This window comes from Trypanosoma melophagium (assembly GCF_022059095.1).
Source record: "Trypanosoma melophagium isolate St. Kilda chromosome Unknown ctg12segment0, whole genome shotgun sequence".
NCBI lineage: Eukaryota > Euglenozoa > Kinetoplastea > Trypanosomatida > Trypanosomatidae > Trypanosoma > Trypanosoma melophagium.
Genome location: NW_027125138.1, coordinates 397,040 through 422,675, shown reverse-complemented (window position 1 = coordinate 422,675; position 25,636 = coordinate 397,040). Strand labels below are relative to the sequence as shown.

Sequence of the window (25,636 nt, the reverse complement as noted above, 5' to 3'; positions counted from 1 at the left end):
TCTTTTGTTTTTTTTTGTACTTTTGTTCTTGTTTTCCCGATTTTATTTTCCACTTTATATACTTTTTTGTATTATTGATAATGATTCTTTCTTTGAATGAACTTTGGAATTGAGAAGACTATTAAATATAGTCCTGTCATGTATTATTTCACTGGAATCGATGGACATTGTGTATACTGAATGTTTTTTTTCTTTCTTTTTACTATTCGTTTTCCTTTATATATATATATATATATATTTATTTATTTATTTATTTATTCTTTTCGTTTTCTTCGCTACACTTATTTTCTTTTTTTTCTTATTTCTTGTTGTTTGTGTGAAGGGAACTGAAAAAGACAGGTTTGGAAAGTAGAAGGAGCACCAGTGAGGGTATATATATATATATATATATCATGCATTGCAGGACATTGCAGAAACTACAGCTGACTGTGCAGAACCCACAAGTTGGTTCTTCTAACATTCCCTCACCATATCCAATAGAAGGTGGTCATGTGCCTATATGGTCTATTGTCAACGGTATTGTACAGAAGAGGAATTGGGTATTTCGTAACCCAGAGTGGTGTGATCTCTGCAAGGAGCCAGTGGCTCTCTGGGTAAATCATCATGGACGTAAAGATCATGCATTAATGGACATGCATTATACACAAATGATTGAATACCCACGACGATGGAATCCTGAGGAAATTCTTAACGTCTTTTTTGAGGAACTAGAATTACCTGTCGAATCATATCAACGATACTACGCTACCTATGAAAGAGAACATCGGAATGAACTTTATGCGATGCTTCTTGCATTAGAGGAATCAAAAATGTTATACTTTGGCGAACCACGCGATACATATCTTCATCGTATGCAGGGTGGTTTGCGAGGTATGGATCACCAAGGAGCATTAGTGTTACACCGTTATCTCTTGGGTCCATTCATGCGGCTTTACCCTAATGGACATATACAAGATTATTCAAACCTTGTAGACTTTATAACGTGTGCATATAACATGGAAACTGTCTATGACCTTTGTGGTTTTTATACCCTTGATAAAGTAGCACTTAAAGCTGACTATAAACCAAGTTCTCCTGCTGCTTTGGGTTTAGGTGGTATTGCTGTACACTCATCTGCCTCACACGGTTTCACCAAACAGGCAACCGATCAACGACAAGAATTACAACAACAACAACAACAACGCCAGGGTGTGGTAGGAAATTCTGGCGGTCGTAGTGCTGCTGATATGGAAGAAGAGGCTTTTTCAAGAAAAGCCGTTTTTGTGCGTCAGCTTTTGGGTCAGTTGCGGTGGCTGACACTCCCTGCTGAAGAACACCCGGCAGGTTTCACATTTCCAGAACATTTAAAGTTACTTGGTGAAATATGTCTTAAGTCTCTGGTTGTGGAGATTATAGCAGCCCGGTTGTGTGAGTATATGGTACGGGTAGAACCAGTCTGGCGAGATCATGGATATGAACGTTTAAAGCTTAATGTGGACAAGATTATGAAATCTCATGGTGATATTCTCCCGGAACCTGTGAAGTTCTTTTACCGCACTATGTCTCCAAAGATGGATGATCTTTATAGTACTAAAAAGGGTCTTCTAGACGAGACATTAGAGAAGGAAGTAGTTACACAACAAGGGGAAAAGAACGCATAAGATGATGAAAGAGTGACTGGAAAGGATACTAAAAGTGAATGGTAAATTTGTATTTTTTCAGTTAAGAAAGGGAAATACAACATGACTGAAAATGTATAAACCACACTCTCTTTGTCTCTTTTTCCTTTTCTCTTTATGTGGTGTTTTTCCTTTATGTGGTGATCATTTTGTCTACGATGAAATCCTTTTTCTGATGTTAGGGTCTGCTAAATGATTTTGCTGACCTCATTCATTTATTCTCTTGCGATTACAGGGGAAGTGGTGAATGTGTGAACAGATATCTGTTAGGTCATTCTAGTTCAGTGTGTCTGATGTTAATGTTGTCTCATGATTCTGTGTGTCTATAGTTTATTTATTTCTGTTACCTTTGCTCTATTTTTTCTTTTTTTTTTTTTTACCCTGCAGTTACACTTCTCAGAATGCAGCTCTAGTAAAACACATTAATTATTTTTTGTTTTTGTTCTGTTTTTTTTTTTTTTTTTTGGGGGGGGGGGGGGGGGGCTTTCTTCTTATTACAAGGAAAAAAAAGATTAACGTTGCCGATCTAGCCGCAATGTTGTCATCCACAACTTGTGTGTGGTATGGCGTGTCTACCATAGGAGCGATTAGAACATCACCAGTAAGCCGCACACGTCAGGGGGAATTGTTTAAAACATTTTTTTCACAGTGGAAGGGAAAATCTTCCCAAATGGATTCAGACTCGCTTCACACTAACAACAATAAGAAAGAGACCATTACAATCCATAATAAAACAGTGTCTGCTGTTTCTCCTGCTGTCACCATGCCAAAATGTGTACATAACTCCCCTCTCAATCTGACAAATTCCTTCTCACCAACGTCCTCTGAGACTATTCCCTCCCTTCCTACACTACCACCCCAAAGACGTGTAGCCCGTTGGTTTTTCCCAGGATTCACACACCAAGAAAAACGTGCGGGAAAGAAAACGGCAACCTCACAATCCGAAGAAGAGGGAACAAAATGTTCAAAAAATAAAAACAACGGATCTGAAAATAAAACTAGTGTTGTAACAAACACTCCAACAGCAACAGCTTCACAACATGTAGTAGAAAAAGAAGATGGGCAAAATGCTAATGTTTCTAACAATCCAAGAAAGAATGAATCAACAGCAACGGGACAGTATTCTGGGCGCGGTGTTGGGGGCGTCATTAACAGAACCCAAACTGTAAGGAGTCTTTCCGATCATCACCTACCGTCAGCCTTTCGTGAGTATGTGGAGCAGCGTAATAAACATCTAAAGGCTATTCTGATGAATGCCCTTGGCAATGAATTTGCGAAAGCTGGTGTGAATAACAATGGACTGCGCATGAGCTTCTCTGCTGCCGCTTCAGAAGCGGCAAAACGTGCGATTGGTCTCCGACGTGTACCGCATAAGCTGCTTATATCGTGTATTGCAGGACCCGAGAATGTATGGGACTGGGTTGACATTACGGCCCACCCAACGGCCGCCCTTGATGAGTACCGAAATGCGCTATCGGAGGTTCTACTAGATCTTGGTGCCCACGAAACACTTGTGAGTGACGCACTGGAGCCTATGCTGCTGCCGCAGGCAACTGTTATCCGTGGATGCCACTGCCTTGTTGTGCGGTACGCAGTGGATGTTGTCAGCACTCCCATGGAAAGCTTTCAGGAACTAACGAACCGTTTCACCATCCTCATAACGGACACACGTGTTGTGACGATTCACCGGACGCACTGCGCGTTTGTGGAGAATTTAAAGCGTAGCTGGTCCCAGGTGACAGCTGATCGTGGGTCACAGGGACGAATTCATCTTCTTAGTTTGCTTGTAAAGGAGTCTGTGGACACGTTCAATACTGCTCTCACACGATCTCTTCTTGAGTTTGACAAATATGAGGCGAGTTTGTTCTCTCTAGAGGGTCAGCGATCAACGTTGGCTCGGGAGATCTACCATATTAAGCGTCGAGCGTCGGTGTATGCCCGCACGCTCAACCTTATCGGCGATGCCTACACCCATGTCTGTAGTGCCCTCCCCATCATGCCAACTAATGTGCAATTTCAGGATGTACAGCAGGACATTGCGCACGTGAGATCAATTTCGGAAGAGTTGAATGCCAACGCTGACTCTGTGTTGCAACTTCTGTTCCAGTTATCTTCGTATCAACTAAATGAACTAATGCGTGTTCTAACCATATTTAGTGCTTTTTTCATCCCGTTGAGCTTCATTGCTTCCATCTATGGCATGAACTTCACACATTTACCTCTTCTAGAGGATAATTATGGTCATGTCTACTGTATTGCATTCATGCTGCTAGTTGGAGGGGGGCTTGGTGTATGGTTCAAGCTAAAGCGTTTTATGTAAGACCGTCCAGGTGTTTCGTGTCGCTTAATGGAGCACACTGAAGCTGCTCTAAATTTTTCTTTGGTTTGTCTATTTTGTTGAGACCGTAGGGTGTGCATAGGGTGGATGGTTTGTTCGGGGACCAGATATATCAGTGTGTACGCCTGTTCATGTCTGTGTTTTTTCGTTCATCCATCTGAGTGGTTCAACGTCCCTTTTCCTCTCATCCGAGCCTTTCTTTTTCAATATTTTTCCTATGGTAAGGAAGGTGTGCGCTTGGCGACGATGCCCCCTTCCTGCTGTAGGGATATCGCCACCTCCATGACCTGTTCATATGTGGATACTCATGGATAAATAAATCTGTGGATGTGTCAAGGGAGCAGCGTGTTGCTCTCTTTTCGCTCTTCTTGCTCTTTTTCACCTTCCAGACTTAGGCGTGAGACGCGCTTTTCTTTTTCTTTTTCGTTTTCCCTGTAGTTGCCCGGAGGAGAGGGAGAAGGCATGGAGCCCGCCGTCAAGGAGAGTGTCTCGCGCATCCCTCTGCTCAAGACCAAGGCCGGTCCACGTGACAATGAGAAGTGGACCCAACGGCTCAAGGAGGAGTACATGTCCCTCATCCAATATGTGGAGAACAACAAGGCGAGCGACAATCACTGGTTCCAGCTGGAGAGCAACGAGACTGGCACCCGTTGGTACGGCACCTGCTGGACGTACTACAAGAACGAGAAGTACGAGTTCAAGGTGAACTTTGATCTTGCCGTCACATATCCGCAGGCCCCGCCCGAAATTGCCTTGCCAGAGCTGGAAGGCAAAACCGTGAAGATGTACCGCGGTGGCAAGATCTGCATGACAACACACTTTTTCCCGCTCTGGGCGCGAAATGTCCCGTACTTCGGCATCAGCCACGCACTGGCCCTCGGCTTGGGCCCGTGGCTCTCCGTTGAGGTGCCGGCGATGGTGGAGGAAGGTGTTCTCAAGCCAACTGGGCCAGTGGGGAAGTAGAAATGCAGTGCCAGAGAGTGAAGCGGATGGGCTGGATGGGAAGCGCTCCAACATCAATGTTTTCCCTCTCAGGGGAATGCTTCCCTTTGCACGTCTGTAGGAATCTCTGTCTGTCCCTATCACGGTGCGCATTAGATGCAGCTATATGAGTGACATCGCTTTTTTATTTTTTTTTTCTCCTTGCTTTTGTTTAAAAAATAAAGATTGAGCACTGGATTGAAGGTAATACCACAAATGGCTATGATGGGGTTTGAGTCACTAAGTGAGGTGTACTGCTACTTTACCGCCTTTATGTGCGGTATCTCCATGCTGTTGCCTGTTAACGCCATCTTTTCGGCGCCGCTGTACATCATGCATTACTACCAGTATGTGACGAAGAAACCGGACGCACAGGCGGAAAATACGAATTTCTGGAATAACGCATTGACCTATTACAATTTGGTTTCTCTTGTTACATCACTGATTGCAGAACCGTTAACACTCACCAAAATATTCCGCCGCATTCCTTTGCAGGTGCGTATGCTTTCGGCCCTGGCGTTTTTGTGGGTGGAAATCATCGTATTGATGGTGGTACCGGCAGTGGGTTCAACGGAGGTTGGTGCGATTGTAACAATCCTCATTGCAGGCTTTATTTCAGGATCAGGGAAGTCGGTGTTTGAGTCGACAGCATACGGGCTATTTAGCGCATTTCCCCATCGATTCATGGCTGCCTTAATGGGAGGTGCTGGAGTGGCTGGTGCGCTAACTTCCATCCTGCAGATCATTGTGAAGGCCGCGCTGCCTGAAGATTATGAGGGCATTCGCGTTCAGTCCAAGATCTTCTACGGGCTAATGGTGGGTATCCAGGGCATCGCATTTATCATGCTGATTCTTCTGCGCTGGAACACATATGCAAGGCAGTACACTGGCGCACTAAGCGGAGAAAATACGCAGAAGGTAAAGGATGCCGATACTGTGGAGGGCAAATCGCCAGAGAATCCTCCAACTGAGGATCCCCATTCCACTTCAGAGAGTCTTGTTGGCACAGAAATCTTCTTTGTGCTAAAAATCATTTATCCGATGACAATTGCGTGCGCTTTTAACTTTTTCATTACGCTTTTGTTGTTCCCCACTGTGGTGGTGTCCGTGGACCCGGAGGACTACTGGTATGGTACAGTTGCTGTTTGCATCTTTAATGTATGTGACGTGTTTGGACGTTTTGCTCCTTCACTCAAGGCTTTCTGGCCCCCACGATGGGCGGTTATTGTCGGTTCCTTCGCCCGTGTGGTATTCCTTCCTCTCCTCTTGTTGGCATCGTATCATTACATTCCGAGTCATGCGTTCAACTATGTAATGATGGTTCTGTTTGGTCTGAGCAATGGATATATTGGTGGACTGACGCTCGTGCTTGGGCCGCTGACCAAGGGATTGACGACCAGCGGTCAACGCTTTGTGGCGGGGACAATGCTTGGGGTCTCCATTCTTGTTGGTGGTGCTATCGGCACAGCACTGAGCATTATGATGCAAACGTTGAGGGAGAAGGCAGCGTCATAACTGTGCCAGGAGAAGGAAAGAAAAAGGATTTTCTCATTGATTTTTGGATTCTAATTGCCACGTTTGAGAATAATGTCCCCCGTACCTGTTGCATGTTTTTCTGGATACTTCGATGATACTGGGGAATAAGGGCAACACAGGGGTCATGAAGGTATATTTCCCTTCTAGGCAATTGCTTCCGTTCATATTCTCTTTAATTTCTATGCAAATTCATCTTTTTTCGTAGAGTTCGTTCTTCTTTTCATAGTTGGAAAAATAACAAAACGTTTTTTGCTTTTGTTTAATAGAAGCAGTACCCTGTTTTATTTTTAAGGAAATTGTTTTCTACCTCGGAGTTTTGTTGTGTGGGTCTCAGAATTAATTGAGATATTGTAATATGTTTACGGGAAATATTTGTTTCTTGGAAGGAGCTATTACAGTGCCTTATTCATGGTGATAATTTTTTTGTTTTTCCTGAATGGGATGAAGTGTTTTAACCTTAGATATGTATATATGCATATGATATAATAATTTTTTTATTTACTTTTAATAATAAGTCTTAAATTGATAATAAGGAATAAAATATATATTTCTATATTGATGTGGGGCGTTCGTATTTGTTTTGTTTGATATTGAAGGTTTTCGGATTCTTGTACTGATTTGTTGGTATGATTTTTTTTTACTTTTTGTTGTTCTTGACCTCTAGAAGCTGTAGTTTTTGGTGATTGCTGCTTCTGTGAGTGGTACTATTACAAAAAAAAACAAAAGGAAGAGCAAAAAAAACCGGTATATATATATGTGTATTCTTTTCGTTTTCTTCGCTACACTTATTTTCTTTTTTTTTCTTATTTCTTGTTGTTTGTGTGAAGGGAACTGAAAAAGACAGGTTTGGAAAGTAGAAGGAGCACCAGTGAGGGTATATATATATATATATATCATGCATTGCAGGACATTGCAGAAACTACAGCTGACTGTGCAGAACCCACAAGTTGGTTCTTCTAACATTCCCTCACCATATCCAATAGAAGGTGGTCATGTGCCTATATGGTCTATTGTCAACGGTATTGTACAGAAGAGGAATTGGGTATTTCGTAACCCAGAGTGGTGTGATCTCTGCAAGGAGCCAGTGGCTCTCTGGGTAAATCATCATGGACGTAAAGATCATGCATTAATGGACATGCATTATACACAAATGATTGAATACCCACGACGATGGAATCCTGAGGAAATTCTTAACGTCTTTTTTGAGGAACTAGAATTACCTGTCGAATCATATCAACGATACTACGCTACCTATGAAAGAGAACATCGGAATGAACTTTATGCGATGCTTCTTGCATTAGAGGAATCAAAAATGTTATACTTTGGCGAACCACGCGATACATATCTTCATCGTATGCAGGGTGGTTTGCGAGGTATGGATCACCAAGGAGCATTAGTGTTACACCGTTATCTCTTGGGTCCATTCATGCGGCTTTACCCTAATGGACATATACAAGATTATTCAAACCTTGTAGACTTTATAACGTGTGCATATAACATGGAAACTGTCTATGACCTTTGTGGTTTTTATACCCTTGATAAAGTAGCACTTAAAGCTGACTATAAACCAAGTTCTCCTGCTGCTTTGGGTTTAGGTGGTATTGCTGTACACTCATCTGCCTCACACGGTTTCACCAAACAGGCAACCGATCAACGACAAGAATTACAACAACAACAACAACAACGCCAGGGTGTGGTAGGAAATTCTGGCGGTCGTAGTGCTGCTGATATGGAAGAAGAGGCTTTTTCAAGAAAAGCCGTTTTTGTGCGTCAGCTTTTGGGTCAGTTGCGGTGGCTGACACTCCCTGCTGAAGAACACCCGGCAGGTTTCACATTTCCAGAACATTTAAAGTTACTTGGTGAAATATGTCTTAAGTCTCTGGTTGTGGAGATTATAGCAGCCCGGTTGTGTGAGTATATGGTACGGGTAGAACCAGTCTGGCGAGATCATGGATATGAACGTTTAAAGCTTAATGTGGACAAGATTATGAAATCTCATGGTGATATTCTCCCGGAACCTGTGAAGTTCTTTTACCGCACTATGTCTCCAAAGATGGATGATCTTTATAGTACTAAAAAGGGTCTTCTAGACGAGACATTAGAGAAGGAAGTAGTTACACAACAAGGGGAAAAGAACGCATAAGATGATGAAAGAGTGACTGGAAAGGATACTAAAAGTGAATGGTAAATTTGTATTTTTTCAGTTAAGAAAGGGAAATACAACATGACTGAAAATGTATAAACCACACTCTCTTTGTCTCTTTTTCCTTTTCTCTTTATGTGGTGTTTTTCCTTTATGTGGTGATCATTTTGTCTACGATGAAATCCTTTTTCTGATGTTAGGGTCTGCTAAATGATTTTGCTGACCTCATTCATTTATTCTCTTGCGATTACAGGGGAAGTGGTGAATGTGTGAACAGATATCTGTTAGGTCATTCTAGTTCAGTGTGTCTGATGTTAATGTTGTCTCATGATTCTGTGTGTCTATAGTTTATTTATTTCTGTTACCTTTGCTCTATTTTTTCTTTTTTTTTTTTTACCCTGCAGTTACACTTCTCAGAATGCAGCTCTAGTAAAACACATTAATTATTTTTTGTTTTTGTTCTGTTTTTTTTTTTTTTTTTTTTTGGGGGGGGGGGGGGGCTTTCTTCTTATTACAAGGAAAAAAAAGATTAACGTTGCCGATCTAGCCGCAATGTTGTCATCCACAACTTGTGTGTGGTATGGCGTGTCTACCATAGGAGCGATTAGAACATCACCAGTAAGCCGCACACGTCAGGGGGAATTGTTTAAAACATTTTTTTCACAGTGGAAGGGAAAATCTTCCCAAATGGATTCAGACTCGCTTCACACTAACAACAATAAGAAAGAGACCATTACAATCCATAATAAAACAGTGTCTGCTGTTTCTCCTGCTGTCACCATGCCAAAATGTGTACATAACTCCCCTCTCAATCTGACAAATTCCTTCTCACCAACGTCCTCTGAGACTATTCCCTCCCTTCCTACACTACCACTCCAAAGACGTGTAGCCCGTTGGTTTTTCCCAGGATTCACACACCAAGAAAAACGTGCGGGAAAGAAAACGGCAACCTCACAATCCGAAGAAGAGGGAACAAAATGTTCAAAAAATAAAAACAACGGATCTGAAAATAAAACTAGTGTTGTAACAAACACTCCAACAGCAACAGCTTCACAACATGTAGTAGAAAAAGAAGATGGGCAAAATGCTAATGTTTCTAACAATCCAAGAAAGAATGAATCAACAGCAACGGGACAGTATTCTGGGCGCGGTGTTGGGGGCGTCATTAACAGAACCCAAACTGTAAGGAGTCTTTCCGATCATCACCTACCGTCAGCCTTTCGTGAGTATGTGGAGCAGCGTAATAAACATCTAAAGGCTATTCTGATGAATGCCCTTGGCAATGAATTTGCGAAAGCTGGTGTGAATAACAATGGACTGCGCATGAGCTTCTCTGCTGCCGCTTCAGAAGCGGCAAAACGTGCGATTGGTCTCCGACGTGTACCGCATAAGCTGCTTATATCGTGTATTGCAGGACCCGAGAATGTATGGGACTGGGTTGACATTACGGCCCACCCAACGGCCGCCCTTGATGAGTACCGAAATGCGCTATCGGAGGTTCTACTAGATCTTGGTGCCCACGAAACACTTGTGAGTGACGCACTGGAGCCTATGCTGCTGCCGCAGGCAACTGTTATCCGTGGATGCCACTGCCTTGTTGTGCGGTACGCAGTGGATGTTGTCAGCACTCCCATGGAAAGCTTTCAGGAACTAACGAACCGTTTCACCATCCTCATAACGGACACACGTGTTGTGACGATTCACCGGACGCACTGCGCGTTTGTGGAGAATTTAAAGCGTAGCTGGTCCCAGGTGACAGCTGATCGTGGGTCACAGGGACAAATTCATCTTCTTAGTTTGCTTGTAAAGGAGTCTGTGGACACGTTCAATACTGCTCTCACGATCTCTTCTTGAGTTTGACAAATATGAGGCGAGTTTGTTCTCTCTAGAGGGTCAGCGATCAACGTTGGCTCGGGAGATCTACCATATTAAGCGTCGAGCGTCGGTGTATGCCCGCACGCTCAACCTTATCGGCGATGCCTACACCCATGTCTGTAGTGCCCTCCCCATCATGCCAACTAATGTGCAATTTCAGGATGTACAGCAGGACATTGCGCACGTGAGATCAATTTCGGAAGAGTTGAATGCCAACGCTGACTCTGTGTTGCAACTTCTGTTCCAGTTATCTTCGTATCAACTAAATGAACTAATGCGTGTTCTAACCATATTTAGTGCTTTTTTCATCCCGTTGAGCTTCATTGCTTCCATCTATGGCATGAACTTCACACATTTACCTCTTCTAGAGGATAATTATGGTCATGTCTACTGTATTGCATTCATGCTGCTAGTTGGAGGGGGCTTGGTGTATGGTTCAAGCTAAAGCGTTTTATGTAAGACCGTCCAGGTGTTTCGTGTCGCTTAATGGAGCACACTGAAGCTGCTCTAAATTTTTCTTTGGTTTGTCTATTTTGTTGAGACCGTAGGGTGTGCATAGGGTGGATGGTTTGTTCGGGGACCAGATATATCAGTGTGTACGCCTGTTCATGTCTGTGTTTTTTCGTTCATCCATCTGAGTGGTTCAACGTCCCTTTTCCTCTCATCCGAGCCTTTCTTTTTCAATATTTTTCCTATGGTAAGGAAGGTGTGCGCTTGGCGACGATGCCCCCTTCCTGCTGTAGGGATATCGCCACCTCCATGACCTGTTCATATGTGGATACTCATGGATAAATAAATCTGTGGATGTGTCAAGGGAGCAGCGTGTTGCTCTCTTTTCGCTCTTCTTGCTCTTTTTCACCTTCCAGACTTAGGCGTGAGACGCGCTTTTCTTTTTCTTTTTCGTTTTCCCTGTAGTTGCCCGGAGGAGAGGGAGAAGGCATGGAGCCCGCCGTCAAGGAGAGTGTCTCGCGCATCCCTCTGCTCAAGACCAAGGCCGGTCCACGTGACAATGAGAAGTGGACCCAACGGCTCAAGGAGGAGTACATGTCCCTCATCCAATATGTGGAGAACAACAAGGCGAGCGACAATCACTGGTTCCAGCTGGAGAGCAACGAGACTGGCACCCGTTGGTACGGCACCTGCTGGACGTACTACAAGAACGAGAAGTACGAGTTCAAGGTGAACTTTGATCTTGCCGTCACATATCCGCAGGCCCCGCCCGAAATTGCCTTGCCAGAGCTGGAAGGCAAAACCGTGAAGATGTACCGCGGTGGCAAGATCTGCATGACAACACACTTTTTCCCGCTCTGGGCGCGAAATGTCCCGTACTTCGGCATCAGCCACGCACTGGCCCTCGGCTTGGGCCCGTGGCTCTCCGTTGAGGTGCCGGCGATGGTGGAGGAAGGTGTTCTCAAGCCAACTGGGCCAGTGGGGAAGTAGAAATGCAGTGCCAGAGAGTGAAGCGGATGGGCTGGATGGGAAGCGCTCCAACATCAATGTTTTTCCCTCTCAGGGGAATGCTTCCCTTTGCACGTCTGTAGGAATCTCTGTCTGTCCCTATCACGGTGCGCATTAGATGCAGCTATATGAGTGACATCGCTTTTTTTTTTTTTTTTCTCCTTGCTTTTGTTTAAAAAATAAAGATTGAGCACTGGATTGAAGGTAATACCACAAATGGCTATGATGGGGTTTGAGTCACTAAGTGAGGTGTACTGCTACTTTACCGCCTTTATGTGCGGTATCTCCATGCTGTTGCCTATTAACGCCATCTTTTCGGCGCCGCTGTACATCATGCATTACTACCAGTATGTGACGAAGAAACCGGACGCACAGGCGGAAAATACGAATTTCTGGAATAACGCATTGACCTATTACACTTTGGTTTCTCTTGTTACATCACTGATTGCAGAACCGTTAACACTCACCAAAATATTCCGCCGCATTCCTTTGCAGGTGCGTATGCTTTCGGCCCTGGCGTTTTTGTGGGTGGAAATCATCGTATTGATGGTGGTACCGGCAGTGGGTTCAACGGAGGTTGGTGCGATTGTAACAATCCTCATTGCAGGCTTTATTTCAGGATCAGGGAAGTCGGTGTTTGAGTCGACAGCATACGGGCTATTTAGCGCATTTCCCCATCGATTCATGGCTGCCTTAATGGGAGGTGCTGGAGTGGCTGGTGCGCTAACTTCCATCCTGCAGATCATTGTGAAGGCCGCGCTGCCTGAAGATTATGAGGGCATTCGCGTTCAGTCCAAGATCTTCTACGGGCTAATGGTGGGTATCCAGGGCATCGCATTTATCATGCTGATTCTTCTGCGCTGGAACACATATGCAAGGCAGTACACTGGCGCACTAAGCGGAGAAAATACGCAGAAGGTAAAGGATGCCGATACTGTGGAGGGCAAATCGCCAGAGAATCCTCCAACTGAGGATCCCCATTCCACTTCAGAGAGTCTTGTTGGCACAGAAATCTTCTTTGTGCTAAAAATCATTTATCCGATGACAATTGCGTGCGCTTTTAACTTTTTCATTACGCTTTTGTTGTTCCCCACTGTGGTGGTGTCCGTGGACCCGGAGGACTACTGGTATGGTACAGTTGCTGTTTGCATCTTTAATGTATGTGACGTGTTTGGACGTTTTGCTCCTTCACTCAAGGCTTTCTGGCCCCCCACGATGGGCGGTTATTGTCGGTTCCTTCGCCCGTGTGGTATTCCTTCCTCTCCTCTTGTTGGCATCGTATCATTACATTCCGAGTCATGCGTTCAGCTATGTAATGATGGTTCTGTTTGGTCTGAGCAATGGATATATTGGTGGACTGACGCTCGTGCTTGGGCCGCTGACCAAGGGATTGACGACCAGCGGTCAACGCTTTGTGGCGGGGACAATGCTTGGGGTCTCCATTCTTGTTGGTGGTGCTATCGGCACAGCACTGAGCATTATGATGCAAACGTTGAGGGAGAAGGCAGCGTCATAACTGTGCCAGGAGAAGGAAAGAAAAAGGATTTTCTCATTGATTTTTGGATTCTAATTGCCACGTTTGAGAATAATGTCCCCCGTACCTGTTGCATGTTTTTCTGGATACTTCGATGATACTGGGGAATAAGGGCAACACAGGGGTCATGAAGGTATATTTCCCTTCTAGGCAATTGCTTCCGTTCATATTCTCTTTAATTTCTATGCAAATTCATCTTTTTTCGTAGAGTTCGTTCTTCTTTTCATAGTGGGAAAAACAACAAAACGTTTTTTGCTTTTGTTTAATAGAAGCAGTACCCTGTTTTATTTTTAAGGAAATTGTTTTCTACCTCGGAGTTTTGTTGTGTGGGTCTCAGAATTAATTGAGATATTGTAATATGTTTACGGGAAATATTTGTTTCTTGGAAGGAGCTATTACAGTGCCTTATTCATGGTGATAATTTTTTTTTGTTTTCCTGAATGGGATGAAGTGTTTTAACCTTAGATATGTATATATGCATATGATATAATAATTTTTTTATTTACTTTTAATAATAAGTCTTAAATTGATAATAAGGAATAAAATATATATTTCTATATTGATGTGGGGCGTTCGTATTTGTTTTGTTTGATATTGAAGGTTTTCGGATTCTTGTACTGATTTGTTGGTATGATTTTTTTTTTACTTTTTGTTGTTCTTGACCTCTAGAAGCTGTAGTTTTTGGTGATTGCTGCTTCTGTGAGTGGTACTATTACAAAAAAAAAACAAAAGGAAGAGCAAAAAAAAAACCCGGTATATATATTAGTAGGAGCAGCGGTTAGAAACTTGAGTGCTGTGGTTTTTCACTATACCATTTGCCGTCATAATTCATGATTCCAGGTCTCCCATCGGCGTTTGATGTGGAGCATGACCGGATGGAAGAAGTTTTTTCATTCATTAAGAGTCGTGTAGTGGGACAGGATGGTAATGTGCTCTCATCTGAAGAGTCTTGGGTTCAGCGGGAGTTGCAGTATTATGAAAATTTATATACAGAGCAGCAAGAACTCTCAGTATGTCTCGTGACATTTAACGTTGCAAGCAAGAAACCACCTGCAAATTTATCCACACTTATTTCACACACAATGCCAGGAGGTAATAATAAACCAGTGGATCTAATTATGGTAAGTCTTCAAGAAGTTGATATGAGTGCATCGGCTATATTAAAGGAAGAGACAGAAGCGGCTACACCTTGGGTTAATGCTTTACACGCTTTAGTGGGAACTGATTCTAACCCAGGGAGTGAATCTCTTTATTATGCTTTTCCTCCAAAGCAATTAGTTGGGCTTCTTCTTTGTGTTTATTTGCGACGATCACTTCTTCCATATGCACAGGAAACATCTATTATGACCGTTGGAACAGGAGCATTAGGTAGTATGGGTAATAAGGGGGCTGTTGGTCTTCATCTTGTATTACATCGTACAAGCTTATGCCTTATTAATGCTCATCTTGCTGCTGGACAAAATAATGTTGTAAAACGAAATGAAGATGCAAGTAATATTTTTATGGGTATGGATTTTAATGCAAAGAAACGGCAACTTTATGCAGCTAGTACTCAAGGTTCATTCTCTGCACGAGATATTATGTTTCAACAGCCTGAAATGCTTCCACACGACCATGATATTATCATAGTTGCTGGAGATCTCAATTATCGGCTTAAGTTAACATATGATGCCGCTGTTGAAATGGCACTTCGGTGTGATGTGGACTCTTTATTAGAACATGATGAATTTACAGTAGAATTAGCTAATCCACATTCTCCATGGTTGGGATTTGTAGATATTAAACCTACATTTCCACCAACGTATAGATATGATATTGGTACAAGTATATACGATACGAGTGAAAAACAACGTGTACCTAGTTATACAGATCGTATAGTTACATGGACAAGACGTAAAGCTTATCAAAAATTAATTCGAGTAGAGTCATTACGTGCTTTAATGGATGTCTTTAGTAGTGATCATAAACCAGTTCAAGCATTACTTTCTCTTCCTATTCTTTGTGAAGTAGAGGATAAAAAAAATGCCGTCAGAAGATCTCTGCGTGAACGTGTGGCACAGGTGGGTTTGGATCGTAGCTCCAGTGCAAAGACCACAGTTGATCCTGTTTCCCTTGACTTTGGTATGCAGCAATTTTACGACTGTGGAGCACGACATGTAATACGTATTACTAATACCGGTGAGTGTGTGGCAATAGTAAAGATATTCCGTCAACGCAATAATGACTTGAGTGAGGGGGCTTGGTTGCGTGTATATCCTGCTAGTTTTTATATTCTCCCTAATGAAGTGAAGGAGGTCATTGTAGAGTGTCAACTGCATCCACGTTGTATGCGATGGATGAGTTTATGGCGTCCATTTGAAGGTCGTGGTCGATTAAGTCTTTCTTCTATGCTAGTTATCTTTGTGCATCATGGACCTGTGCATCTGGTAGAGTGTGCATGTATTCTTAAACCAAGTGTGTTTGGTAACTCACTTGAAAATATTTCAATGCTGCAAAATGAGGTGTGCATTGCTGCATATGCCCTTAATGAGGTACCTGAAAAATTACGTAAAGCAATACGCCCACAACTTCCTAAGGAATTATGGTTTTTGTGTGAGGCAATTTTTGAGCGTGGGGCTCGCCAGCCAAATCTCTTTACGGAAGATTCTTCCAATGAGACATGTGCTGCCATTATGCGTCATTTAGACACACGTTGTGAACCAATTCCAGCAGAATATGATGTACATTGTGTTGCTACATGTCTTACTACTTTTCTTCAATCTTTACAAGAGCCTGTCGTACCGTTTGCATTATATGGCACAGCTTTGGCAGCAGGTAAGGCAAAAGGTAAAGCACCACTGGTATTTGTACAACAACAACTCCCACCACAACATGCTAATGTTTGGATTTACGTATGTGCTTTATTAAATTTTCTATTGAGACCTGTAAACGCAAAAAGTAATGAGTTGACAAGTAAACTTTTGGCAAAACTCTTTAGTGATGTCATGCTTGTCCGGCCAAGTGTATTAATGCATGGTTCATCAGGAGGGGCCATTGGGAATTACAATGAGCAGAAATCTACTACCCAAGGGGGTGTATCCTCTCAAACACTTCGTCAGCAGCTGCAGCAGGAAAAAGAAGACGCGATGAGTCTCATTGAGTACTTTCTCGTCCCTCCTCCTGAATCACTGCGGTAAGAAATGAGGAGAAGGAAAAGAAAGGGAATGTGGGAAAGATGAGGGGAAATATCAAGAAAATATCATCATATGTGGGTCACTTATTTGCATCCTTTTTTTTTGCTTTTTTTTGCTTCCATTTGGCCCAATTATTCTTTATAAGTTAAAAGGCCAAAGAGAAAAAAGAGAGCAGAGGTATATACTTCCCTGAGTTCCTTTTCTTTACTATCCGCCTTATTTGCTCTTCTTTATTTCCTTTTTTTTTTCACAAAATATCAACGCAAACCCACCCCCCTTTATATTGATAAATTGTATTTGAGCCAAACTCACACAAACCGAGAGAAAGAGAGAAAGCAAAAAAAAAAAAAAAAGGATGTCCATGAAGTACCTTGCCGCTTATGCTCTGGCGTCCCTCACCAACCCCACGCCGAGCGCCGCTGATGTGGAGGCCATCTGCAAGGCCTGCGGTGTTGCCGTCAAGGCGGAGGATCTCGCCTTTGTGATGGACTCCGTTGCCGGCCGCAGCGTCCACGAACTCGTGGCGGAGGGGGCCGCGAAGATGAGTGCTGTGGCCGTCGCGGCGGCTCCCGCTGCTGGCGGTGCGGCTGCGGCTCCTGCGGCTGGAGGTGCGGGGGGCCCCGCTGCCAAGAAGGAGGAGAAGGAGGAGGAAGAGGAAGATGACGATATGGGCTTCGGTCTGTTCGACTAAAAGGAAGAGGAAGAATCGAAATCAATTCAAGCTAAATGAGGAGAGAAGTCTGTTCTCTCTCTGGTTCATTGATTTTTTTTTGTTAAAGAAGGAAAGGAGAAAGAAAACAAAGAACAGGAACGGTTTATTTGTTCACAGAAAAAAAAAAGGTGTCCTAATCATATTGCTGTGGGGTTCTGAGATGAAGAACTCTTCTCTCTCCCTCTATCTCTGTTTACTCCTTCATATCTTTACTTTTTATTGTATTCACTGCCTGAATATCATGTTTTCTTTCTTTCTCGTGTCTTTTTTTTTTATTTTTTCCTCTATTTTCTGTATAGAAGCCAGAAGTCTTTCCACGCTATCCAACCATGTCCATGAAGTACCTTGCCGCTTATGCTCTGGCGTCCCTCACCAACCCCACGCCGAGCGCCGCTGATGTGGAGGCCATCTGCAAGGCCTGCGGTGTTGCCGTCAAGGCGGAGGATCTCGCCTTTGTGATGGACTCCGTTGCCGGCCGCAGCGTCCACGAACTCGTGGCGGAGGGGGCCGCGAAGATGAGTGCTGTGGCCGTCGCGGCGGCTCCCGCTGCTGGCGGTGCGGCTGCGGCTCCTGCGGCTGGAGGTGCGGGGGCCCCCGCTGCCAAGAAGGAGGAGAAGGAGGAGGAAGAGGAAGATGACGATATGGGCTTCGGTCTGTTCGACTAAGTGCTATAGGGAAGTCTCTCCCTCTCTCTAATATATATATATATATATATATATATGTGGGTGGGGTGTCTCTTACCGGTGGTGTTCTCCTTCTTGTGACCTACCAAAAATGAGCTCTGCGAGAAGTGGATGGATGAGAAGAAAGAGGAAAGGGGAAGCTTATTGCAGTATGGCTTTTTTTATTTTCGTTTTCTTATTTACCTATGTTTACGTATATTTTTCTCTGTATCACATATAATGGTGATTACAGAGGTGTGAAGAAGGCTGTATGCCTCTTTATATTGCTTTTTGGGGTGGAGTAGGTGTTATTTATCCTTTATTGTTTTGTTAAAGTTTTTTTCCCTTTTTTTCTCTCTTTTTTTTGAAAATCTCCGTATTACATTATATACACATATTACTAGAAGAAGAGACAAGGGTATAAATTCCCGTAGTGACCCAGTAGGGGGTTTGTTTTATTGTGAATTGCTTTTTTTTATTGTTTTTGTTTTATATTCCTGTACACTAGGAAAAGCGAAAGGCGAAAAGGGAAGAAAAAGGGATATTCCCTTTTATATACTTACTTACATACAGATACGCTTGTTGAATGAAAGAAAAAAGGTACAGGTACGTGAATAGGTGAGAACAAGTGAAGGCCTCATCTTTGAAATATAAGGTAAAACTGAGGTGATCATACAGCCTAGAGGGAAGAAAATAACATTTAAAGCAAGGGGAGAGAAGGACAGATAGTAACAACATACCTTGATTATTTCTCTTTTTCTCTGATAGATATTATTTTTTTTTTCTCTCTCTTTCTCTCAGTTCTTTCCTGTGTTTATTATTATTATTATTATTATTATTATTATTATTATTATTATTATTATTATTGATTGTCCTTCTTATTTTGTTGGTTCGTCTGTTGTTACTATTACTATTACCTCTACTTTTAATAGGCCTATGGAGAGCAACGTGGGGGATCATCAGCCTCCAGTGTCATGCGATCCTCCCGCTGTGTCTTTGCTGGAGTTTGACGCCATCCCAAGAGAGGCATCTTTCAGAGTGGAAGATATGCGAAGACGCATTGCACATCTCATTGAGGGTGTGGATAAGGAAAGTACACTAGAAACTGTTATTCGATTACTTGAAAAAAACGACCCGAAAGAGGAAGAGCAGAAGTGTGTGCAAAACAATAGTACTCCTACTGCTGCTAGTCCTACAACAACAACAACAACAACAACAACTACTACTACTACTAGGACTAGTACTCCTGGAAATATGGGGCGTCACGATGGGGATATTATGGTCTCTTCCATGTCATCGACGAATGCGAATCTTTCTCTTAATTATGCACCACAACAGTTTTCGAACGAGGCTCCATGCTGTCGTACCGCTACTATTACGACTATTTCTAATGATAATATAGGTGATGCGAGTTCTTCTTGTTTTAATCATGAGTATGGAGATGAAGTGGAGGATAGTATGAAAACAGATAAACAGACATCACATGTTACGGAGGAAACATTAGAAGGAGATAGAGTGGAAGAAAATAATGATGCCATTCTATCGACATTAGCTGGAGTTTCAGCATTACCATTGTTAACACCACAACCTGCTCCGGAAATACAAGAAGTAGTAACTCCATTAGCGACATCAATAGGATGTGCTGGACAAAATCCAATGCTTATTTACAGAAGACGAGCAGCTGTATCTGCAGAATCTGTACCATTAAATGTTATAGAAACTTATACTCCACCAGTAATAGAAAAAACTCCTGAAGAAGAACAAGTTGTACGAGCCGGTGTTATGGCATGTCATCTTTTCAGTAATATGGAAAGTCGAGATAGAGCTATAATTGTTCGTGCTTTACAACGTGAAACATATCCTGCAGGAACAGATATATTAAAACAAGGTTGTGCATCACTGGAAAAATTATTTCTCATTACACAAGGAACCTGTGAAGTTGTAAAAAATGGTAGAGTAGTACATACTTTACATGTTGGAAGTACTTTTGGGGAGATGGAAATGATATATCATCAAATTATGTGTGCTGCAACAATTAGATGTGTAACAAATTGTACTCTTTATACATTAGATCAGCGTACATATCAGCATATTGTTCTTGCCGTATCACTACATAAACGAAAAAAGTATGAAGAATTACTATGTAAAGTTGGATTTTTAAAAACTCTTTCTGATTATGATCGTATGTTAATCGCTGAGGCACTTGTAACCAAGACCTATCGCAGAGATGATCATATTATGCGGTATGGTGAACATACTAAATGGATGCATATTATAGTAGAAGGAGAAGTGAAAGTAGTGGGTAGAGAAAATGGTAAAAAAAATGAGTTTTTACACCTTAAAGAAGGTAATGTTATAGGTGAATTGGAATTTCTCTTTAATCATCTTGTAGTTGCTGATGTTGTAGCGGTATCACGACGTGTTACTACAGCTCAGATTCAACGTAGTCATTTGGAGTTAATAGTTGGATCTATTCAAGATCATCTTAAAGAGTATGTAATAAGTAGTGGTATTTATACACACTATTTAGGTGAGGCCAATGAACGTATAAAGACAGAGTTAGGTTTACTGGGAAAACGTGCCAAACGTATGGCTAGTAAAGCTGAACAAGAAGATACATTACTTGATCAAGTTGATATCGTTGGAGAAATTATTCTTCCCGCCCCTAAAGAAAAAGTAATGGTTATGGAAAAAAATGGAAATATCTCTGGTGAATATAGTGCTGCGGTGACTGTAAAAAGTAGTACTAGTATGATTCCTAATAATACACCTGGATCTGGTTCAACCTCTACTACACATGTACTATTTCGTTTTCCATTAACACCATTACATGCTAATTTTTTAGCTATGATTGGATTACGTGAGGATGGATCTATTATTGTATGGAATGAGATGATGGTTCAACTTACTGGGTATACTACAGAAGAGGCTGTGGGTCAACATATATACTCTTTTCTTTTAGAACCTAAAGATCAAAAAACAATGCATACTGCTATTTCAGAAGCTAGACGTTATACAGGTGATGTAGAAGCCTTTTTTCAAGAAAAAGGTGCAGGAAGAAATGCTATTTATACGTTTGCACGTATTGATGGCTTAACAAAGGTACATCTTAAACTTTCTATAGTACCTTCTATAGTTTCTCATGGTCAGGATGCTGCTGAAATTATGTTAGCTGTTGGTGAAGAACAGCGTGTTTTCCCACGAGAAGTAATGGATAAATCTCAATTTCTAGTGGATCAAGTTAGTAGTGTATTACGTGATGGAGATATTACCTATGAAGATCGTTTACATCGTATTGCCTCTGTTTTAACTAGTTTTGACTCTACATGTCGGGCTATAAATGCATCTACAGAAGATGTACGTGTAGTAAATATTCGTCAAATGATTGGTCAAGTTATAATGGATTATGGGGCTCAATGTGTGGCTAATGGAGTTGCGGTGTGTCAACGTTTTGAAGGACTTTACGCAGAAAATGCTTATTTAAATGCGAAATGTCTTCCAGAGTGTTTACGGTATGCTATGAGTAATTGTACACTTTACCTTAGTGATACTCAGGTAACTATTACGGTTACTATTACAGAAACTAATGGATTAGAATTTCTTGTAATTGTATTTCATGATAATGGTCCTGGATTTCCACAAGATCTTCTTAATGATTTTAATCAAAGACGTCATTCTGAAAAATATCCACATCTTCATCGTGTACGTGGAGCTATGGAAAAACAAGGTGGAAGTTTATCTATAGAATCTATTCCAGGAGATACAAATGTAACCTTTACAGTTCCATTTGTTCCAGCACGTGAAGAGATGGAGAATACTATGGAACGTCGTTTTGATGCCTTTGATATATCGAGAAGTTTTAGTGGAGTTGTGAGTCCCACAGCATGTAGTAATAGTAGTGGTGCAATTGGTTTTTCCCATGGTAATAATATATGTGATGTGCGTTTACCATTAGGGAAACAGACTTTTACAACACTTCTTGTGGAAGATACTGCGGCACATCGAAATATGCTTTGTAGTTTTTTGTGGGATAGAAAACATGCTGTATTACCCGCTTATAATATTGAAGATATTGAACAACTTATTGATGTAGCGGATATTCTCTTTATTGATCCCCATCAATCTATTTTTGAGAATAGCGAATTTAATCGTACGATGCATGTAAACGCTTTAGATAATAATAATAATAATAATAATAATAATAATAATAATAAATCTTCTCTTGATCCTATAGAGTTATTACGTGAAAAGGCACGACGTATGGCCGTAGTGATTACGGGTTCTGAAATGGATGAAGCTACATGTAAGGCATACCACACGGCTGGATTTCTCACATTAAAGAAACCCTGTACTTCTATTCAAGCCCTACAATGTATTTGTAAAGCGGAAGAAATGATTTCTCAGTACAAAGTAGAGGCCGAACGTATTGAGCAAACACGAGCGACACTTTCAAAGAATAGTCGAGGTGCTTGGAAACGTGGAAAGTTATTGGGAAAAGGTGCCTTTGGTGCTGTTTATGAAGCTACTGAAGTATTAACAGGAGGAAAAATGGCTGTAAAGGAGATGTGGTTAGGTAAACGAAATACACAAATTGAACAATTTGTAAATGAGATATCTACTATGTGTAACCTCCAACATCCTAATATTATTCATTACTTTTACTGTGAGGAGAATAAGGAGGAAAATGTTATTCGTGTATTTATGGAATACGCCTCCGGTGGAACTTTACAGCAACTACTTCAAAAAAAAGGTAAATTAGGATTTAAAGAGTATCAATCGTTATTACGTGATATTGTAGAGGGAGTGGCGTATATTCATTCCATGCACTACGTACATGGAGATCTTAAAACAGCAAATGTCTTATTAAGTGCTGAGGGAACAGGAAAGATTGGCGATTTTGGCACCGCCCGTACAGTGGGCGAAGGGGAATTATTATATCAAATGCAGGGAAGTATTATCTACATGTCTCCTGAGTGTATGGGAGCAAGTGATACGGATGAGAATGGAAATACGATTGGTTATAGTTTCCCCAGTGATATTTGGTCTCTTGGTTGTATTGCACTAGAGATGGCCACGAATCGTCCACCCTTCTCACATCTACAAAATGTGAAAGGACCAATGGGATTAACACGATATATTACTTCTCTGCATGATACGCCTGATCTTTCGCCTTTGTTTGATGGACCGCCTGGTATTATTGAATTTGTATCACTTTGTTTAAATCCAGATCCCACACGGCGGCCAACGGCGGCAGAATTACTGCATATGAGTATATTTAGTGAGGCGACGGATGAAGATACGAAGTCTGCCCTTTGTGTACTACGACGTTTGCAATTATTACATGAATTAAATAACTTTGTGGCTTTTCAAGAACCAGAGGAACTGGAACGGGGGAGATCCATCACTCGAAGGCGGTTCTTACATCAACGGGAATCAGAATTTTTTGCATCTTCAGATGATGGTGATAATGATAATAATGATAGTGAAGAAGAGGAAGTAGAAGGAAAAGGAGATGTAGAGAACTATAATATTAATACTCATGGGGAAGATAACGCTATGGAAGAGCCTACGGAGAAGCATGATCTTGATCATAATAATACTACTGCTACTACTACGGAAAAGAGAAAGAATACATCAACCAAAAATAATAATAATAAAAATAATAATAATAAAAATAATAATAATAATAATAATAATAAAAATAATAAAAATAATAATAATAATAATAATAATAATAATAATAATAATAATAATAATAATAATAATAATAATAATAATAATAATAATAATAATAATAATAATAATAATAATGATAATGAGGAAGAAAGAGTAAATATTAAGACAGAAGGAATGGGTTTAGCGGATAGCATGGATGCTCCATCCCCACGACAGCGTTCACACACAAAGTCCAGGAGTCAAACACAAAGTTATCCACGCGTAGACGAAGATGCCTTCTTTGCATCCTCTTCTTCTTCTTCTATTATTGTATCTGTATCAAACGCCGATAGGAATAACTCTCCCACACAAACGATTCCCTCTGCACTATCCACACGAAGAGGTGTACAAGTCCTGCCATCCAACTCCCCAATGGATCAGAAAGACTCTCAGATATCACTATTGGAAATAGAAAAAGAAGATGCGACCATCACGCGGGAATCCTTTGCATCAAATACGGCTCCCTTTGCTTTTATGAATCGTTCCATTGCTTTTATGGGGAGTAGTATTGATTATAGCAATATGCTGGCGAATCAAGAATCTGCTATTCATAAGAGCGAAGAACACGAAAAAGAAAAAGAAGGAAACGAAGAAAAGCCATCGCATAGACATCTACGTTACATATCCTCTAGACGTGGAACAAACTCCCCTGCTGGAGAATCCACCGCGGCAACTGAGACATTATCACGTTCATCGCCGTTTATTAAAACAACAAACGCACGACATCCCAAACGTGGGGTGAAGAATATGTTCTCCGTGGAGGAACATAAATCTGCACCACGTGAGAAGAGTCCAGATATTAAATCCCCACACACACACCATCCACAACATTTTGCACATCATTCCAACCATACTCCTACCACTACTACTACTACTACTACTACTACTAATAATAATAATAATAATAATAATAATAGTAATAGTAGTCATAACAGCATCAGCAGTAGTAGAAGAAGTGTTTACGGATCCAATAACACAAGTACTACCACGAGTCCCGTTCGAAGGCATACAAATCGTTCGAGTAACCCGAACCCCCACACTTATCATTACTACTACGATAACAGCAGTAGCAGCAGTAGACGTCAATCCTACAATCCACAATTATATCATTTTCACTGCCATTCCCCTCTTTCCCGCCGCCGCTTTGGTGTTGCCCCGCAGCCACTCACCTCATCTTCCCCATCGCGGCCGGTTGACGAAGAGTCTGCGCGGCGGCCGTCTTCGCACGAATCCGAAGATGTTATGAATTCCACACGCGATGCACAAAACACAACAGAGAAACAAAACAAAGTGGGAACGAGTGCTGTGTTGGCGAGTACGGAGTTGGATGCTATGAATAGCACAGTGGCGAAACTGTTGGAATTATAAAGTGATTCGACAACAATGAGTTTGGCAGATGTCTCCACGAATACACGAATATTCGATCAACAAGAACAACCGAAAGAGAATAAGACAAATGTGGATGATGAAATGATGGTGGCACGAGATCTCGTGCTGGGTCTTGAGAAGCGTATTGAGAATTTAAAGGCTCGACTTGCCCTTGCATGATTGTACCGCTATTTATATCTCTATTTCTATTTCTTTTCTGTTGTGCGTTTTGTTTTCTTCTCTCTATCGTACTCCAGTGCATTCACACAAACACACTTACTCTTCCTTATCCTTCTTCTCCTTTCTTCTGTCCTCCTTTCTCTGATCTCACAACGATGGGGAATTTTCAGTGGGGTACCAATGAAGTTAAGAAGAAGACGGGGAAAAAACGAGACTATTTATTTTCTAGGTTATATATATATCAAGCGCACGAAGAAAAAAAAAGGAAATATAAATAAATCCATTAAAAATAAAATAAAAACA

The 25,636-nt window shown here is 41.6% G+C and overlaps 13 protein-coding genes across 14 annotated transcripts; all 13 read left to right on the top strand.

The window, feature by feature from the left end:
• Window positions 1–392: 392 nt before the first annotated feature.
• On the top strand, window positions 393–1,640 carry LSM04_006930 (uncharacterized protein; the record flags this gene model as incomplete). The annotated part of the gene is made up of 1 exon (XM_067333286.1): window positions 393–1,640. One exon carries the CDS (start codon window positions 393–395, stop codon window positions 1,638–1,640), a length of 1,248 nt encoding a protein of 415 aa, XP_067194394.1.
• A 553-nt stretch (window positions 1,641–2,193) lies between these two features.
• On the top strand, window positions 2,194–3,978 carry LSM04_002658 (Mg2+ transporter protein; the record flags this gene model as incomplete). The annotated part of the gene is made up of 1 exon (XM_067333275.1): window positions 2,194–3,978. One exon carries the CDS (start codon window positions 2,194–2,196, stop codon window positions 3,976–3,978), a length of 1,785 nt encoding a protein of 594 aa, XP_067194295.1.
• A 480-nt stretch (window positions 3,979–4,458) lies between these two features.
• Window positions 4,459–4,959, top strand: LSM04_000417 (Ubiquitin-fold modifier-conjugating enzyme 1; the record flags this gene model as incomplete). Its single annotated transcript, XM_067333264.1, has 1 exon — window positions 4,459–4,959. One exon carries the CDS (start codon window positions 4,459–4,461, stop codon window positions 4,957–4,959), a length of 501 nt encoding a protein of 166 aa, XP_067194241.1.
• Window positions 4,960–5,193: 234 nt separating this feature from the next.
• On the top strand, window positions 5,194–6,492 carry LSM04_005864 (Equilibrative nucleoside transporter; the record flags this gene model as incomplete). The annotated part of the gene is made up of 1 exon (XM_067333253.1): window positions 5,194–6,492. One exon carries the CDS (start codon window positions 5,194–5,196, stop codon window positions 6,490–6,492), a length of 1,299 nt encoding a protein of 432 aa, XP_067194368.1.
• Window positions 6,493–7,408: 916 nt separating this feature from the next.
• On the top strand, window positions 7,409–8,656 carry LSM04_008317 (uncharacterized protein; the record flags this gene model as incomplete). The annotated part of the gene is made up of 1 exon (XM_067333241.1): window positions 7,409–8,656. One exon carries the CDS (start codon window positions 7,409–7,411, stop codon window positions 8,654–8,656), a length of 1,248 nt encoding a protein of 415 aa, XP_067194417.1.
• Window positions 8,657–9,208: 552 nt separating this feature from the next.
• LSM04_001945 (uncharacterized protein) lies at window positions 9,209–10,510 on the top strand (the record flags this gene model as incomplete). Its single annotated transcript, XM_067333230.1, has 1 exon — window positions 9,209–10,510. One exon carries the CDS (start codon window positions 9,209–9,211, stop codon window positions 10,508–10,510), a length of 1,302 nt encoding a protein of 433 aa, XP_067194281.1.
• A 157-nt stretch (window positions 10,511–10,667) lies between these two features.
• LSM04_003099 (Mg2+ transporter protein) lies at window positions 10,668–10,990 on the top strand (the record flags this gene model as incomplete). Its single annotated transcript, XM_067333219.1, has 2 exons — window positions 10,668–10,916; window positions 10,973–10,990. 2 exons carry the CDS (start codon window positions 10,668–10,670, stop codon window positions 10,988–10,990), a joined length of 267 nt encoding a protein of 88 aa, XP_067194307.1.
• Window positions 10,991–11,470: 480 nt separating this feature from the next.
• On the top strand, window positions 11,471–11,971 carry LSM04_004238 (Ubiquitin-fold modifier-conjugating enzyme 1; the record flags this gene model as incomplete). Its single annotated transcript, XM_067333208.1, has 1 exon — window positions 11,471–11,971. The coding sequence occupies one exon, from the start codon at window positions 11,471–11,473 to the stop codon at window positions 11,969–11,971; it is 501 nt and encodes a 166-aa protein (XP_067194333.1).
• Window positions 11,972–12,205: 234 nt separating this feature from the next.
• On the top strand, window positions 12,206–13,621 carry LSM04_005962 (Equilibrative nucleoside transporter; the record flags this gene model as incomplete). The annotated part of the gene is made up of 1 exon (XM_067333197.1): window positions 12,206–13,621. The coding sequence occupies one exon, from the start codon at window positions 12,206–12,208 to the stop codon at window positions 13,619–13,621; it is 1,416 nt and encodes a 471-aa protein (XP_067194370.1).
• Window positions 13,622–14,353: 732 nt separating this feature from the next.
• Window positions 14,354–16,699, top strand: LSM04_001989 (Endonuclease/exonuclease/phosphatase; the record flags this gene model as incomplete). The annotated part of the gene is made up of 1 exon (XM_067333186.1): window positions 14,354–16,699. One exon carries the CDS (start codon window positions 14,354–14,356, stop codon window positions 16,697–16,699), a length of 2,346 nt encoding a protein of 781 aa, XP_067194283.1.
• A 352-nt stretch (window positions 16,700–17,051) lies between these two features.
• On the top strand, window positions 17,052–17,387 carry LSM04_001697 (uncharacterized protein; the record flags this gene model as incomplete). Its single annotated transcript, XM_067333175.1, has 1 exon — window positions 17,052–17,387. One exon carries the CDS (start codon window positions 17,052–17,054, stop codon window positions 17,385–17,387), a length of 336 nt encoding a protein of 111 aa, XP_067194277.1.
• A 350-nt stretch (window positions 17,388–17,737) lies between these two features.
• On the top strand, window positions 17,738–18,073 carry LSM04_006087 (uncharacterized protein; the record flags this gene model as incomplete). The annotated part of the gene is made up of 1 exon (XM_067333164.1): window positions 17,738–18,073. The coding sequence occupies one exon, from the start codon at window positions 17,738–17,740 to the stop codon at window positions 18,071–18,073; it is 336 nt and encodes a 111-aa protein (XP_067194371.1).
• A 933-nt stretch (window positions 18,074–19,006) lies between these two features.
• Window positions 19,007–25,333, top strand: LSM04_000014 (the record flags this gene model as incomplete). 2 transcript variants are annotated; one of them, XM_067333152.1, is made up of 2 exons in its annotated part: window positions 19,007–25,107; window positions 25,156–25,333. In XM_067333152.1, the coding sequence occupies 2 exons, from the start codon at window positions 19,007–19,009 to the stop codon at window positions 25,331–25,333; spliced, it is 6,279 nt and encodes a 2,092-aa protein (XP_067194232.1). The 2 variants fall into 2 exon arrangements, with proteins under 2 accessions (XP_067194232.1, XP_067194233.1); XM_067333153.1 differs by having other exon boundaries at window positions 20,066–25,107.
• Between the last annotated feature and the right edge of the window lie 303 nt (window positions 25,334–25,636).